Source organism: Sparassis crispa (assembly GCF_003851025.1).
Source record: "Sparassis crispa DNA, contig_000001F, whole genome shotgun sequence".
Taxonomy (NCBI): domain Eukaryota; kingdom Fungi; phylum Basidiomycota; class Agaricomycetes; order Polyporales; family Sparassidaceae; genus Sparassis; species Sparassis crispa.
The window spans coordinates 1,491,687-1,508,270 of NW_020939748.1; the positions used below are offsets into that span (position 1 = coordinate 1,491,687).

Here is a 16,584-nt window from a genome sequence, read left to right on the forward strand (position 1 = left end):
TGCTCACGTTGCAAAATACTGAGGCCACAGTTAGATTAAGTTAGGAGCATATACGTGACACAATCCTGTACTATCGACAGCCTACCACCGTACAGCGGCCGTTTCCCGACATATACGTGCATCAGAATAACGCGGGAGTAGGGATCGGGTCAGAGGTCGGATCGCCGACTCCAATCTGCTTCACCGCATAGTAACTGAAAAAGAGCACCTTCAAGCACAGCGCGAGGCCTGCGTGTAGAACGACGAGCAGAATCACCATAAGCCGGACAGGTTTGTTATCCGCCTGTCAGAAAACGGAGAGCATGAGAATCGGTAGAGATAATTTCTTAGGGTAATAGACATACCGAAGCAAGTATAGGGTAGATGTTCGCAACGAGAAACCAACCCGACATAATGAAAGCGATCCCGACGAGGATCCAGCGCACAAGCGGCACTGGAATGACACACAGGAGCTACAAAACCAAAAGTATGTATGAGGAAGTGCTCGGAAGCTCGTGGCACACCCGCGACTTACCGACACCGGAATCCACACAAATTGGCCGTACCCCCACACTGCGATGGCCTCAATGACGCTCCACTCACCGACTCCCATATAGCGAAGCGCCAGCCAGAGTAATACCGGAACACCCAGGCCATACGAATACACGAGGGCTACGGCAATTGACAGCAGGCCAAAGTCGTACTCAATGACTGCGTCGTTGGGGGATGATGCAGGATCGGACAGGTACGCAGCTATGGAAGAGGCCAGTGAGGAGCACACGAACAGCGAGAAGATCAGCGTGGTGAGCGTCCAAAAGGGCCCATAGAGATCTGGTGCGGGCAGGAGATGCGTAGAAATGTACGAAGATGCCCGTGGTGGGTACATCGTCATGTAACATCTTCGGAGAACCTAGCGATGTACGTATGTGAGATTAAGAGGAGAGCGAGACGGGGAATGAGTAATCACAGTTTTGGTGTCGACGTCGAAATAACCCTGGTAGTACTCTGCTGTCCAGAAGCTTACCTTGCGGGTACCGCCATCTGGGATGAATCCTGCAGAATGCGACACAGCGGTTTCAGCATACTGTTCCTCAGGATGCATACGCGTCTAGAGGAAGCTTGGACGCACCTCTCGGAGCATTGGTCCCAGCATTCCCGCCCTGATTGGTGTCATGAGCGTCCGACTCGAGGAATGCTGTGGAAGAAGCATTTAACCCAATAACGATAGCACGGAAATCGAACAACGGCGTCGGGCATACATTGGAATTGGAGACCGTCAGGTCCCTCTTCAATACGCTAGGAGGGGAAAGGCTGCCATCAATACAATGAGGACAGGTCGTAGCGTTGGACGTGGACGACAACTCACATCGTCGGATTCTATAGAGACATATGCCATGGATCTTTGTGAGAATGACCGTCTCCAGTAATTCGATGCTACTTAGTACAGTCAGTAAGATAGACCCACTTCATCCTCGACTACTATCGTCACAGCGTGACACATCAGGTGCCTCAGCCAAAGTCTGTCACGGTGGCGCGAGATTGGCGGGGAAAGGTGTGAATTTGGAGCACTAGCAGCCTAATTTCTCCATCCCTCCTCCAAAATAAAATAATCTGTTTCTGTAACTAAATCTCAAAAATCATCTTCTACAAAGTTACAGAAGCATATTTTTGATGCTTGTCCTGTGCATGGAGGAATTAGCCATTCAGTGTGTTTCTCCCGCCAAGCGTGACAAAAAGGTCACGTGATAGTAGTCGAGGATGAAGTGGGTATTCCCGCTAGCTCTGCAACGTTTAGATCGACCCGGGACACGCGAACCTTAAACGTGACGCGTGACGTTCCACCTTCGCCGAGATAGGTGCCCGCGCGCGCGTTTTCGAGCGCGCTCAGCGGTGTTCGTGCTGCAGAGGCGTCCCCGTCCCATTTCCGAGCCGGAATTTGTTGTGCCCATGTACAGGGGTATTGTAGCGTACAATTGATAATTTTTTTTCGATTTTCTGAGGGCACGGGAGGCCGGGGATTTGAGTACAGGTGTCCCTCCCAGCCCAATTACCTAAAGATATTCTACTAGCCGAGCCCGTAGCGGTTCTCGGGCGAAATCGGCGTGTCCCACGTAGACTATCGCACCTGAGCTTTACATGGGACACGCATTTTTTGGCTGGCGGACCTGCGGGCTGCGTGTCCCAAGTCGATTTTCGATTCGGGGCGTTCATGGGACACGCAGCCCGATATGGCAATCCTCCGCGAACATATTCGCTTCGCCGAGCGCGAGAGCGCCCAATCGCTGGCGTGGCGCCTGCCGCCTGTCGGTTAGATGGCGCGTGCACCACGGCCATCAATTTCGACGCCCCGCCCCTGCCGCTCGCCATGTGGGACGCGCTCGACGCTCCGCCCGCCCGCCCTCGGTGGGCGCGCCAAGTGCGTGTCCCGGGACACGCATTATGTAAGCGACCTTCCCGATATGGGCACGCCGCCCGTGTCCCGTAGAAGGAAAGCAACGTTTAGATCGACCCGGGACACGCGAACCTTAAACGTGACGCGTGACGTTCCACCTTCGCCGAGATAGGTGCCCGCGCGCGCGTTTTCGAGCGCGCTCAGCGGTGTTCGTGCTGCAGAGGCGTCCCCGTCCCATTTCCGAGCCGGAATTTGTTGTGCCCATGTACAGGGGTATTGTAGCGTACAATTGATAATTTTTTTCGATTTTCTGAGGGCACGGGAGGCCGGGGATTTGAGTACAGGTGTCCCTCCCAGCCCAATTACCTAAAGATATTCTACTAGCCGAGCCCGTAGCGGTTCTCGGGCGAAATCGGCGTGTCCCACGTAGACTATCGCACCTGAGCTTTACATGGGACACGCATTTTTTGGCTGGCGGACCTGCGGGCTGCGTGTCCCAAGTCGATTTTCGATTCGGGGCGTTCATGGGACACGCAGCCCGATATGGCAATCCTCCGCGAACATATTCGCTTCGCCGAGCGCGAGAGCGCCCAATCGCTGGCGTGGCGCCTGCCGCCTGTCGGTTAGATGGCGCGTGCACCACGGCCATCAATTTCGACGCCCCGCCCCTGCCGCTCGCCATGTGGGACGCGCTCGACGCTCCGCCCGCCCGCCCTCGGTGGGCGCGCCAAGTGCGTGTCCCGGGACACGCATTATGTAAGCGACCTTCCCGATATGGGCACGCCGCCCGTGTCCCGTAGAAGGAAAGCTAGTGGGTTCTTAGAGGTGATCGACCTGTCCGTGCTCCCCGCCATTTTTGCAAACTCACATGTTTGATGTCACAACAGGTCACGGCGCAACAGCACATGTAATCCACCATCGACTGAAAAGGTGCATCTCAATCGCTACGCGGCTTATACGCAGAAATACCCGCTTCAGTTCTGTTGGATGTGTCCTGCTCGGAGTCAACTCTGTCTACTCATTTCGCCTTGGTGCATGGTCTACCGCCTACCGTCTCTCTGATCTCAGGGGTTGTGCACTGTACCGTGTCTAGCCCAGTTGTCATACCGTCGATGACGGGATACTACACCTCCCACCACCCATTACATGTTAGATATATTGTGGATCCCGACATCGTTCTTGGGCACGACTGGATGGATATATTATGCCCGATCATTTCTGGCGGTGTACTCGTGGATCCAGACCCGTTCGACGCATTCAACGCGCCACAAGGGTACACATGGATGGCTGTGCGCTCCGCCGACAGTGCGCGTCATGCTCTTCACCCATGTCCAGTAGTCCTGATGATCTTGTGACAGATGCGAGCATGCCCTCTACCTCTACGTGCAGCGGCAGCTACTTCCCCCGGTACCCTTTCAATGGTATTTCTCGCATTTTTATTACTTGTCTATGTTACTGATGAAATCTTTGCTGTTTTAGAAGGTGTGAGCACCTCTTTCTCTCCATATGCTGACACTGCCGATGGCAGTCATCTCGTTGAAGTTGGATCTCCGTCTGTGGCTGTTCCCTCTCGGAACGGTAGTACTCTGTGTCCTATCTGTATGGTGGATAGTGGTTCTACTCATTGTACGTGCGCCTATGGTGTAGGCAGTTCTTCGTGTTCTGACCCGCACGTCACAGGTGGTTCCCCTTTGTCATCACAACCTGTCTTTGTGCAAGGTTGCAAATCTACCGGTCATCGTCTCCTGTCATTGAGTCCGAATATTGCATATACACTGAGTATCATGTTTCCTATACATTCCTCATCCTCCCTGTTCACAACTGATGCCAACGAGGACCTGCTGGTGAGAACAGCCAAAGCACATGGCATTGAGACCGACACCATTGCACTTTGTATGCAGTGAGAATTGAAATCTGTATATTGAAATCTGTGTAACCTGTAATTTGTGGTGTCTAATGTCGAATCATCATATTGCAAACAACCTTCTCCCAATAAGCTAGCGGGCTCTGCCATGCTCGCGTGGCGCTACGGACTTATACTGTACTCCAACGACCTTAGGTTCAGTCACGCATCACACAGCTCGTGAACTGAACCTATTTGGGCACTTGTCACAAGTCACAGGAGGTTGTGAACTGGACAAAGAGGGGTGACTCGAGCGCCAAAATACCAATTTTGGTTCCCGACGCCCCAGGCATCAGGTGCTTGTGTGAACTGAACTACATGTCCTGCATCACCCAGCCGTGTGAACTGTGAACTAAGTCAAATTGGTGTGTCACAGGTCACAAGGTGTGAACTTATGGTCGTTGGAGTACAGTATCTTACTTGACACTTGTTGTGGTTGATGTATGAGTATTGATTTAGCGCTCGGACCCCGTGCCTCTACTATACATCACCACCACTACAATTTTACTCTTTTCCATCTCCCAAGTTGCCCGATTGCGGCCCATGTGTATATGTACTCGTATATGCAGCCTCCGATTGCGTTCCTGTTGCCGAACAGCTCTCGACAGCCATATTAACTTACTATGAATAGTTGAAGCAACCACACACAATCAAGCCAGCAGAACTTCATTCGACTCATCAATGTAAAGCCCATGAGCGGATTCAAAAGTAAGCTATGAATTTGGTGATTATTTTCTCTGAACACGCGGTTTTCCATTCTGACAGTCCATACTTGATGCTGGAACCTCTGCTCCTTCCGATTGAAGTCGCGATGAAAGTAGTGGAATATCTGTGACTGAATCCATCTCTGTAAACTGCGCAGAACAGTTCATCAATGTAGATGGTTTACTTACCCACAAGTCCTCACACTGGGCCCGAGATCTTCAAGTCACTGAAACCGAGCTCCCCCAACTCCCGTACCATGGTCTCCAATGCTACCTTTGGCTTTAGCAATGTTGTGCGATGCATTTTGCCATTACCATCCTTTTCGACACATCGCAGCCCAAGTTCCGTCACGCAGAGGACAGCCGTCCTGCCCTTTTCAATGTCTACCCCATTAAACGCATCTTGCATCTGTTCGACATCGAAGGATACACCTGGTTCCACAACCAGAGTTTCGATGTCTCTGGATAAAATGTGTTCTCCCGTTGCAGTGCGAAGGCCAAGGCACAACCTGATGACAGAGCCCATTTGCTCCCCGTGAATGCGCTCAAGGGCCTCCTCCATCTCCTGGGGCCGCTGTCGTAAACCAGCAGTGTGAAGGACTTCACTGATATTGTATATCAGCAGATTCTGCAACCTGCGTGCCACTTCGGGTTCCTTGGGCAAAAGTGACTTGATGTGAGAACGAGTCAGAACTCGCCACCTGCCGGCAACATTTTGGGTCTCTACGGAGATCTAGTCATCTTGGGAACGGCTAGTTGTCCAGTACTTACCCACCTTTCTCGTTCAGGGATGCGTACACGTTTCCGAAGGGCCCCTTGTCTGTATAATTCAGGAAGTCCCATGTCTCTATAACCCAGTTTGAGAACATGGTCATGCATCCCTGCAAGGCAATCTGCACACAGATTGGGTCGTCTTGGTGTCCCAAACATTTCCGAGATTGGACTAGCGTCAGTCCCAAGCGTCCCTCGAGTTGGGTGCCTTCCTCCAACTGATTGCAGAAGTCTACAGGGCAATGATTGTCGAATTTCAGTGACTCTGCAAGCTGTGCTGCCATGTGGAAAACTTCTGCATTGACTTTTTGAATGGCATGAAGGACATCGGCATCTGGGACATTGTCGACCTTCGACAAGTATTGCTGCGCATCCTGGAGCTCCACGCTATGGATTCTAAGGAGTGCTTCAATGGCATGATGTTTCTTCTGGAGAGCTATAAGTTCATGAGTCTTGCTGTCTGAGTCTTGGACCACCTGCTGGTGCGCGGCTTCTGTTTCTTCCTGGCAGGTCTGCAAACGGCGAATCTCGCATTTTGCACCATACAGTCTTTCTCCCGTCGCCTGGATTTCAACTGCAGATCTATGAGCGTGCCCTCTAAGCTTCTGTGTCTCCTTCTTGTAGAACTCTGTTTCTGCCCTCAATCTCTCCAGTTGCTTCTTCAAGTTGTAGATCTCCAGATCAGTCGTGGTGAAGCTACGTGCATCTACCATGACTGCATTTACGGGATACCGGCCCATGTTTCACTCACCAATAGTGGTGATTTGAGCTATCACAGACTGAATCATATCGTAGGCATCATCCAGGATGGGCATGGGGAGTGATAGCGAACCAGGTGCAGAAACACCTCACCACAAAGGGGCCCACCTCTTACGGTCTGCCTGCCCCTGTGATGGCCTCTACTCTATTCCTGCCACCACCATGCCCCTTCAACCATTCAGCGGTATGGCTCGAAAGCTTGTTCTGGCATTTGATGTCAGTACAACATACTCTGGCATTGCATACGCTATCCTGGATCCTGGAGAAGTACCTAAGATCCAAGGAGTCACACGGTACATTAGCCGTATTAGCGACATAGTCCCTATTTTGACTGTGTATTAGGTTTCCTGGACAAGAGAATGCAGCAGGGGACTCGAAAATCCAATCTATCTTGTACTACGACCGAGATGGCAGAGTACGAGCAGTAGGAGCTGAAGTGGCCCTTCCCAGCATGAACCTACAAGTTGAAGATGAGGATCTACTCTTCGTCGAATGGTACGATATCTTCCATCTCATTAGAAGTATCTTTGATTAGACATTTTATTGAAAGGTTTAAATTGCACCTTCGGCCGGATTTTCTCGATTCCGGGGAGGTTAACAAGAATGTTCTTCCGCCGCTGCCCCTGAAGAAGACTGTGATCGATGTTTTTGGGGACTTTCTGAAGTACTTGTTTTTGTGCGCTCGCCGTTACATAACGGAGACCCACGCCAATGGACAACAGCTTTGGACCTCGTTGGAAAATCAGATTGAGATTGTGCTAAGTCATCCGAACGGCTGGGAAGGCCTCCAGCAGACCAAGATGCGACGTGCTGCTATAGCAGCTGGTCTCATACAGGACACGCCTCAGGACCACAATCGGATCCACTTCGTCACCGAAGGTGAGGTGAGTCTTCAGTTCTGCATCCAAAATGGACTGGCATCAGAATCCTTACAGGTGCATTTCTTTGACCTTTCACCAGCAGTTTCTCACATGCAGTGGTGTATAGGAAGGTCAGAGTGTCATGATTATAGATGCTGGAGGTGGGACTGTAGATTTGAGTACATACACTTTCACTTCAGTATCTCTCATGTCGGTCGAGGAGATATCACCTCCAGATTGTGAGTGACTGCAAAGCACATCTCGAGCTCGCGTTCTGACCGGTCATTAGGCTTGATGCAGGGATCGATCGGCGTGAATGCCAGAGCCCATAAATACTTAGAAGGTAAGTGGCCTTCCGCGTGCTTCAGTACTCATTGTATGGCACTGATTTCATGCTACGTCCTCAGCATTGTTAAGGAACTCCAAATACGGGAATCCAATGGACCTTAAGTCGATGACCGATTACTTTGAGAAGTATACGAAGCCAATATTTACGAACTCGAATGAACCGGGGTATATTCGGTTTGGCGCCATGGATTGCAATGACCTGGCAGTCAAAATTCGGAGGGGTCAATTCACTCTCTCAGGGTATGTAGCAGCTTGCCTCTGGTAGCTGTCATCTCATTAACTCGTGATGCATCGTCACATTAGTGAAACAGTGGCTACTTTTTTCGAACCATCCATCAAGGCTATCACGGACACCGTGAAGAGACAGTGCCAAACAGCGAGGGAGCCTGTCAAAGTGATTATCATTTGCAGCCTAATTCTAATGTTTGCTTATGCACCTTATACAGTTGGCATTTCTTGTAGGAGGTTTTGCAGCCAGTCCTTGGCTCTTCAAGAGACTGCAAGCTTCTCTGCAACAGATCCATACAAATTTGGTCAGACCTGACAGTTATACGTACGTCAGCTACATAAACCTGTACTCTCGCCATGTAGCTTATTGGATTCCTAGAAATAAGGCCATTGCTGAGGGGGCAGTTTCCTTCTACCTCGAGCACTTCGTCGCAGTTCGCATGGCGAGGGTCACTTACGGCACCCCGTGTCTTCGTCCCTACGACCCAAATGACAAAGAACACTATCAAAGATGGGAAAAGATTATCACACGTCCGTCCGGACATCTTGTGCTTCCGGATGCATTTGGTTCTCTTCTCCAGAAGGTAAGTGCAGTAGGGTCTCATGTGCATATCTATGAAGATGTTGGCTCTCCCAGGGCATGCGCATGCATGACAGCGACGAGGTCATTCACTCATTTGTGAAGGAAGCACATGAAGCCTCACTTTTAGACAAGATCTCGTCGGAAATCACCTGTTACAGAGGAAAGTCTAAAACTCCATGCTGGATGGACGTAGAGCCAGGTGTGCTGATAATCGGTATCTGCCACATCCGGTTGACTGAGTGAATTCAGAGCGATTCTCCGTCCTGTGCACCGTGTATGCTGATATCTCAGACGTGGTCAAAACCGAGAACTGGGGTTCCAATAGCATGTATTACTCCCAGGAGTTCAAGATTGTCTTGCTGTGTGATTTGACGGAGCTGAAGGCTCAGTTGTGCTGGAGCGAGAATGTACGTGTACCGTATCCTAGCTTGCTTCCCCAACTGATGTAGTATGTTCCCCCGGTGCCGGTCGTCTCACAATTCACAGGAAGAGGAAAAGCTGTCAGTGACATACGGGCCTTTCGTTCTCCATTTTGCTGAGTGATATGTTCTACAGCGGACCGGCGAAGATCGTATACGATGATGATGCCGAAGTTGTGCGTTGAGTCTCTCATATGGACTTGGAACACCGCAGACAAGAACTGGTATGCCTGGTGTCGTATTACATAGGGGCCACTTTTACCGATACTAGAGAAATGCCGCCTAGTATCAGCACTGACCTTGCTTGCAGCGAAAAGTGCAGTGATGAGGAATGGGTTTATGTTGAATTTTACTATTTACTACCTACCTACCTACCTAACTGCAAGCATGCCCAAGCTGCGAGAGCGAAAAACAGAGTCAGATGATAGCTTTTGATCTTCGAGAATCTGACAAAAAGGTCTAGCAAGTGCACGGACAGAGCACATTGCGGAATATTACTCTGAGCATACCAGAATTCGATATGCTTTGCATTCTTAGCCATGTTCAAAAAGCACAGAGCACCAACGAATATAAAGTGATGGACTTAACGGCACTTTCATGAAGGGCACTAATTTGTTTGCTTACCTGGTGTTTGCTGGTGGAGTACACCATCGAACTAAGTACTGAGTTGGACAGCATATATGGTGCAGCAACCGTGTGCCGGTGCGAGAACTGAAACATCAAGGGCCATTGGAATATCATGCATGCAATGGAAGCCTTCGCGGGGGTAGATTTTCTGTCGGTCACAAGATTGAGAATAAGATGTTCTCACCGACAGGTGCGGGCGAGAAAATTGATATCCTAGATACCATTTTGGTGGGCCTGCCTCCCCGGGCCTCCCTGGGGATAGTGTTGTTGGCAAAACCTCGCCACCTCGCCACCTCGCTGCGCCTGGCACGGCAAATGGCGAGCGCAAGGCTGGCGCACCGACCCTGGATGGCAATACCTGGCGCAACTATAAGGGTACCTCCCCCAAAAGGCAGTATTTTGACCAATTTCGGGGATAATCAACCCTTGTGGGGCAGCTAAATTTGGTGTTGAGGTCTCCAACCCCTAATACAGGGTCTAAATTAATTTTTTGCACCTCTATCTTGGCCTCTGGGCGATTGGGTGGCGAAAATTTTCGTTTCCCCGTGCGAAAGGGCGAATTTTAGCTGCGCCAGTTGCGCCAGCTCGCCAGCCCACGCCACGACCATGCGAGTGCAGTTTCGCCGCGCCGGCACTTGGCGAGCCCCTCCGGGAGTTTTGCCCACGACTACAGGCTGGGGAAAGCCTGGAAAAGCAATGACCAATTTTCCCATAGGTGCAGGCTCCTAAAACCATCCGTCGCTATAGCGTTCTCGCTCCTACATCCCAACATATGTTTTAAATGATCATGTGACATATGTTTTATGTGACTTACCTGTTTGAGAGACTATTGCCGGAAAAGGATAGCCGAACGAGAGGAAGAGAACACTATAGGATGGCCGGCCAAACTGGTCATCCGAGGATACGCCGAGCGCACGCTTAGAGTTTCCCGCTGGAAATCTCAAATAAACCCAGGCTCCTAAAACCATCCGTCGTTATAGCATTCTCGCTTCTTTATCCCAACATTATGTTAAAAAAATCATGTGACATATGTTTTGTGAGACTTACCCTTTATATCAAAAATTACCGGATTAGAACGAGCATTAAAAGGAGGTGAATGCTATAAGACAGCTGGCCAAACTTGTCGTCCGAGGTTCTTCCGATCTCAGTGAACCTCAAAGAACTTTGCATTTTGCAGTTCCTAACCCTAAGATAAGTCTTGTCGCATACCAAATATATTGTCCCAATTCGTAACCTATGGTCACAACTCAGTACTTCCCAATTCGTAAAATTCCTCTAAGTCCATCAGCCTTGCTGTCATCTGACGTCCTCCTTACATACTATGGCTTGCTCCGTTTTGTACGTAGCATAGAATATAACCCACAGTACGTACTGGCAGAACACAACTCGAGTGATTCCCTTGAGTGAAGCATGACCAACTCGACATTTGTGGAGGCATCTTGCTTATCCAACACCGATGGTCTCCTTTGTTCTCTCCATGGAAGATTTGAGAACTATACTTGACTGTGTGGATGACATGGGCACAACAGTCAAGCAATTTCTCTTATATCTGATCCAAAATGAGGAGCTTACTCACCACAGAACTCTCCAAGACCTATTCAGCAACCCCGAGACGCTTTTCGATAGCTTCCAGATGAACCCAGCCCTAAGTGAGGCCACGAGAAGATGGGCCCATACCTTGGTGAAAAATACATGTATGCAGGAGGTGGTAGTGCTGACGAAACCAGACGCAGGCCTGCACTTCAACGCACGACAAGCCCAAGTTGAACGATTCGACATTCACGAGATAGCAGAGGACATGCTCACCCGTGCACCTCATCTGTCAGATATCTTGAGTGCTCTATTGGACGCCGACATTTTACTTGCATGGCGGCGGCAGAGAGATCATACAAAGAGTAAACAAAGGCAGAAGAAGGTTCAACAGTGGCGCACGCGGAAGGAGTCAGAGCCGAACGAGGTTCCCGCATCTGAGCCTGAGGATGTTGTTAATGCCGAGACTTGTTCACTCGATGCCAACATGAACACAGCAGAAACTCATCATGAAGATGAACGCGAGCGAGACAGATCACATCCAGGTGGAAGTGAAGTTAACGCGGACAGTGATGGCGGAAATGGCAGCCACAACATGACGATGATGACAATGGATGCTGAGGTTGACCGCATGGCAGTCGACAGTGAGGAGGAGTATTGGGGCAGTGACACAGTGATGGAGGATGCAGCGGCGGAGAATGCAGGACAGGGTGCAAGTGTGGAGAACGTACAAGAGAGCTCAGGCGTGGACAATGCACAGGAAAGTGCAGGCATTGACAATGTGGAGAGCACAGGCTTGGGTAATGCTGAGGACAGTGAAGAGGAATACTGGCAAGACGACATGGATCCGGACGTGCTGGAAGACCCTGATGACCCCGAAAGTGCATATGATCAATTTGAGGAAAAAGAGCGCCGAAAATGAATACTTACGATGGTAAGTGATCCCGGTCTTTGTTTCAGAATGCATATTGATTTGTTCTACAGAAGAGAGTCCTATGCATAAGTATTATGGCTCAGAACACTCACCAACAATGCAACGCACTGCAGAGCATGGTCGGCATATTCTTGCACTCTTGCAATGCACCGGTGATGAGATTGTTGTTCCGTCGCAAGCTGGAAAGGAGGAGTACGAGCGGAATCAAGTCCGCATGGGGTCTAAGATGCAACGAGGGAGAAGAGTCTATTCCAGAGGTATGAGGTGGGTGGCCCAAAAGCATAGCTAGGAAAATCTCTGTAGTTGCAATGATCGCTGGACAACGCGTCGGACTAAAATTGCACTGCCCTAAGGAGAATGCTAAAATGCAGAAATGCAAGACTGCCCAGAAAACACACAAAACGCAAGACTGCCCAAAGATGCACTAACTGGATGGGATGGGAATGTGAAATGAGTCTTTTCACAAGCGTACCTTTTGGGACGGTGAGTTCTCCCCTCCCCCTTTTTCCCTGCCATCATACTTAACTAGTCCTGACCTTTCCTGCCCTCCTGATACTGCCCGCATCTGCTTAACAATCGCTCCGCTAAATCACTGCCCATCACGCCATATCTCACAATCCCGTCCCCTCACGCCCCTACTCATTCCGAGGGCCCTTCCGTCACTGAACCCGCCTGAGCACCTAATAAGGACCCGTCCATCTCGGAGGCATCTCCCATCCTAAACTCAATCTCCCATCCATGGACGCCAGTGTCATCCTTCACAAATAAACCCTCGCAGAAGCTCTTCTTCGCATTGAGATCTTTACCGAGCCCTTCGATCTGATCCTATGGAAAGCATGGGCAGTCCGGATGCACATCCTGCTGGTGAGGCCCCCACGAGCATATGATCCTTTGCTGTCTGACCCTCACATGTCCCTGAGGTCCTTATGGTCCAAGCTCAGTCTGAAGTGGCCAGCGTGGGGATCATCCTACCCCTTTCGCGCGATATTCCTGTCCTGGCCCAGGTGGAAATACACCTGGCAACAGCTCGCACTGTAGAAGGTGGTCATCAGATGATACCCCGAATTGCGGATCACCTTCCTGCGGTCATTCCTCATAGTTTGACTGCCCGCGTTCTGTATGACGACCCTGCTGTCCATGAGAACTTTGGTTTAGGCCACCCACCGGATGGTCTCCCTGACATTGGTGCGCGGTCATCCTGTTCCTATTTTCCTGGAGTCGTGTTCCTCAGCTTTTTATCGCCATCAGGAACCTTGCGCCTTCGGGTTGAGACATTGCGCAACGCAGCCCGCGAACTGTACGATGTCATGCGTGGAATCACTAGTAGATGCGAGCTGGCAGATGGTACTTTGAGACGGTTGCGGATCACAGTCGAGGAATTGGAAGTAGCATTCAGGCTCATAGCGTGCCCTCCTCCGATAACCAGCTTCCAACTGATGTCGGACTAGGGGTCGGTTGTGTAGCACCCTGTAGTATCTCCAAAATGTGAGACCGCTTCCCAGATGTGATTCCCACCTCAGCGCGCTCTGCGTCCCTTCACCGGAAGTAATTGTCGAGCTGCTCTCGCGCATAGGCATCTCAATATCAAGGTCCACGATCGACCAGGCTATCAAGAGTCTCGCAAAAGAATCAGCGTTCGAGATTAAGAGGCTCAGCTGCACACTTCGAGCTGCATATGCCTATGACAACTTCGACGTTGATATCAAACATGTCATTCCAACCGTCGAGAAACCGGAGGACTCACTGCTCCACCTCACATCCGGAACATTACTCTGCCTTGACCATGGTGTCACGTTGAATGACCTGAAATGTTCTCAGGAGCTCTGGAGCAAGTCTATCAACAATCCAGTAGATTATAACCATGGTCACAAACCTGACTGAATGAAGTTTGTCAACTTGCATCCGGATCCCCCACATCATTCTGGCCTAAATCGCCGTCAATGCTTCAATCGTTGGAAATTCATCTACGATCTTGTTCAACACGGTCCAGAGTACTTTCATGCTTTCGAGAAGGAGCTCACCGAGCCTGAGATGCTGGAGCAGATTCCCCTTGTCAAGTCAAGGCAGGTACCTGTGAGGGGAATGGACATCAATCAGTCCACTGTACAGGGCAATGCAGATGCATTGGAGGACTTATTTCAGCAGGGCGAAGTTGGCGACAGTACAGCAAAGCCAGGATGCAGAGATGTTGGTGATCATGTGGTGCTCGTGCATGGTGACCTTGCGACGTGCGAGCGGGTCCAGAGCTTACAGCAGTCTAGGGGAGAAGAGAAGACCCCATGGTGCCGCTTCCAATTCATCGTCTTTGTGATAGGATTGTTCCACCTCAAGATGGCGTGCACTGATGCGATTTGGAAGATTCTTATCAAACTGAAAGTAGCACGCGAGGATGTCGCCAGTCATAGCAAGTAAGCCGGGATTCCGCCGTATGCATAAAGTCATCCAGCATGTCGGCATTGTATCACGGCTAGACTGTTGGAGACATGAAGTGAGTAAGGAGAATGGACGATGGGACACTCTGGAGAATTGGACGACCTCGGAGCTGACGTGGGAAGACATCTGCCAGTTTGCAACAACTCTGGTCAAGAAATATGTTGCGCAGGGTGACTTCTCTATGGTCCGATTTGAGCCTCCTGAAAGGCGGGATGAATTGTTTGAGAACGTCTTACTCAGCCAGCAGTACTTTCTCCTATACAAGGAGTTATCATGGGCCATGAATGCTGGGGATATAGGACGTGTTGAGGATTGTTTCATGCCGTGGATATACATCTTCAAGGGCTGCGGCAAACATAAGTACGCAACGCAAATGTTGCATTTCCTCCACGATGTTCATATTGTATACCCTGCAGGTCTCAGGTACGATTAATACTAATGTACTTATAGAAGATAGAGGACTTACTTGTTGAGACAGGCATGCCATCTGCATGAATATGTTATGCAATCCGACAGGCAAAAAGCACCACTTCCGCGCCATAGACTGGTTGCAGGAACACAATAATTTATATACGAAGGTACAATCGACAGTTGTTGCCGTGAATAAAACCCACTAAACTATAGAAATTAGAGAATCTACAGCGGTCAGTTTTCAATGCGTACAAAAAAGCGAATCTTGAAGGAGTCTTCACTCATTGAAGTCTACAAGGTAGTTCATATTAATTTTGAGGACATGTTTGCACTCGATCACCGCACGTACTGACACTCCGCACCAAAGATACGGCAAACTTTCTACAAGCTCAGCAACTACATGCGGGAGAAGAAAGTTCATGTTCACTGACTAGGGCAGTTGCGGTTCGACTCTGTGAAAAGCACTGAGTTCATACCTTGGAGTCAGGGCAATGAGACCTACTGTAATGTCCGACTTGCCCACAACTGCTACATGTCGGTGGCTTCCGCTTCCAGGCGACATTCATCTGAGCACTCCCTCCCACATTTGAAGCAGAAACAGTAGGAGGAATGTTCTCCGACTCCAGCAGGGGATTATGCATGGGCGGGATATCAGAAACTACATCAGGAAAACTCAACTTTTTCTTAGGGACCTTTTTAAACTTTTGGGTCTGGCAACCCTTATTTAAGTCCATAAGTGTTGAAATAAGTCTCAATAAGTCGAATTTCAGACACTCAGGGAATATGCCTTAGGCCCTTTTTGTCCTTACGTCCTTAAATAAGGACCATAAGTCCATTTAAGTTATATAAGTGTCCTCTTAAGAAAAAGTGGGGTTTTCCTGATGTAGCGGATGCGATAAACGCACGATCTCAAGTATTGGTTTGCCGTACTCATCCATCCAATCCTTCCTCCATGCAACCTCTTTCTTCAGCTGCTCGAGCGAGGTAAGCTTACCGGCATGTGCACAATCTACAATGCGCTGCACAATTGTAGTCGGAAGGAAGAGGTTACCACCAAAGTTCGTGAACGCGGACTCTGTGAACTTTTTCACTGTGATTTCATCGCGCCATTGGAAGAGCGCCATACGGAGGTCGTGGTCAGGATGAACAGCTTTGTAATCCTTGACATGTGACTTTCTAGTTGATTTCTGCGTGGTCGTTCGGGACATTTGTTGAATATATTGGAATGCAACCGGATGACAAAGGTCACAGCAGATCAAGGGAGTTCTGGGGGCACAGTGTTGGCAACCGTGAGGGTCAGTTGGGTCGCACTCCTGATGATCAAAGGCTGAGGAGGTAAGCGTGAGAAACGATTATCGATGATATCTGTCAACACACCGCGCTTATCATTTGAATAGAAGAGTGTCACTATCTTACGCCGACACTTCAATCCTCGACTCTCGGCATTAATGAGATCGAGTATGGCTGGCTGTATGACTCGGCTCTCCTTGGATTGTGCGTTCAGATTTCCCTGGTTCTTCTCTGGTGTGCTGTATATTTTTCAGCATTCCTCTTCTATATCTGCAACCGTTACCGCCACCGGTACTGGCTGTGCTTGCATGTTGGACTGACATGCTTCTTGCCCACTGAGATTTGAAGTAGAAGACTCGGCAGATGTAGAGCAAGACACTATAGGAGCAGGCACCAGGGGGATCAGATATGCA

General features: G+C 49.9%; 7 protein-coding genes across 7 annotated transcripts; 4 read left to right on the forward strand and 3 right to left on the reverse strand.

Annotated features, from left to right (window-relative positions):
• Window positions 1–121: 121 nt before the first annotated feature.
• Window positions 122–1,375, reverse strand: SCP_0204690 (Protein YIP5; the record flags this gene model as incomplete). The annotated part of the gene is made up of 7 exons (XM_027754383.1): window positions 122–283; window positions 345–452; window positions 515–889; window positions 947–1,032; window positions 1,109–1,174; window positions 1,239–1,275; window positions 1,346–1,375. The coding sequence occupies 7 exons, from the start codon at window positions 1,373–1,375 to the stop codon at window positions 122–124; spliced, it is 864 nt and encodes a 287-aa protein (XP_027610184.1).
• Window positions 1,376–2,998: 1,623 nt separating this feature from the next.
• SCP_0204700 (hypothetical protein) lies at window positions 2,999–4,275 on the forward strand (the record flags this gene model as incomplete). Its single annotated transcript, XM_027754384.1, has 6 exons — window positions 2,999–3,207; window positions 3,259–3,353; window positions 3,440–3,676; window positions 3,730–3,792; window positions 3,851–3,997; window positions 4,052–4,275. The coding sequence occupies 6 exons, from the start codon at window positions 2,999–3,001 to the stop codon at window positions 4,273–4,275; spliced, it is 975 nt and encodes a 324-aa protein (XP_027610185.1).
• A 902-nt stretch (window positions 4,276–5,177) lies between these two features.
• SCP_0204710 (predicted protein) lies at window positions 5,178–6,564 on the reverse strand (the record flags this gene model as incomplete). Its single annotated transcript, XM_027754385.1, has 3 exons — window positions 5,178–5,701; window positions 5,754–6,455; window positions 6,501–6,564. 3 exons carry the CDS (start codon window positions 6,562–6,564, stop codon window positions 5,178–5,180), a joined length of 1,290 nt encoding a protein of 429 aa, XP_027610186.1.
• A 106-nt stretch (window positions 6,565–6,670) lies between these two features.
• On the forward strand, window positions 6,671–12,025 carry SCP_0204720 (hypothetical protein; the record flags this gene model as incomplete). Its single annotated transcript, XM_027754386.1, has 14 exons — window positions 6,671–6,801; window positions 6,851–7,003; window positions 7,059–7,392; window positions 7,496–7,607; window positions 7,658–7,711; window positions 7,776–7,956; window positions 8,020–8,110; window positions 8,163–8,269; window positions 8,324–8,528; window positions 8,582–8,726; window positions 8,777–8,934; window positions 9,014–9,027; window positions 9,083–9,122; window positions 11,276–12,025. The coding sequence occupies 14 exons, from the start codon at window positions 6,671–6,673 to the stop codon at window positions 12,023–12,025; spliced, it is 2,475 nt and encodes an 824-aa protein (XP_027610187.1).
• Window positions 12,026–12,963: 938 nt separating this feature from the next.
• SCP_0204730 (hypothetical protein) lies at window positions 12,964–13,485 on the forward strand (the record flags this gene model as incomplete). Its single annotated transcript, XM_027754387.1, has 2 exons — window positions 12,964–13,222; window positions 13,286–13,485. The coding sequence occupies 2 exons, from the start codon at window positions 12,964–12,966 to the stop codon at window positions 13,483–13,485; spliced, it is 459 nt and encodes a 152-aa protein (XP_027610188.1).
• Window positions 13,486–13,918: 433 nt separating this feature from the next.
• SCP_0204740 (hypothetical protein) lies at window positions 13,919–14,449 on the forward strand (the record flags this gene model as incomplete). Its single annotated transcript, XM_027754388.1, has 1 exon — window positions 13,919–14,449. The coding sequence occupies one exon, from the start codon at window positions 13,919–13,921 to the stop codon at window positions 14,447–14,449; it is 531 nt and encodes a 176-aa protein (XP_027610189.1).
• Window positions 14,450–15,738: 1,289 nt separating this feature from the next.
• SCP_0204750 (hypothetical protein) lies at window positions 15,739–16,005 on the reverse strand (the record flags this gene model as incomplete). The annotated part of the gene is made up of 1 exon (XM_027754389.1): window positions 15,739–16,005. The coding sequence occupies one exon, from the start codon at window positions 16,003–16,005 to the stop codon at window positions 15,739–15,741; it is 267 nt and encodes an 88-aa protein (XP_027610190.1).
• Window positions 16,006–16,584: the final 579 nt, after the last annotated feature.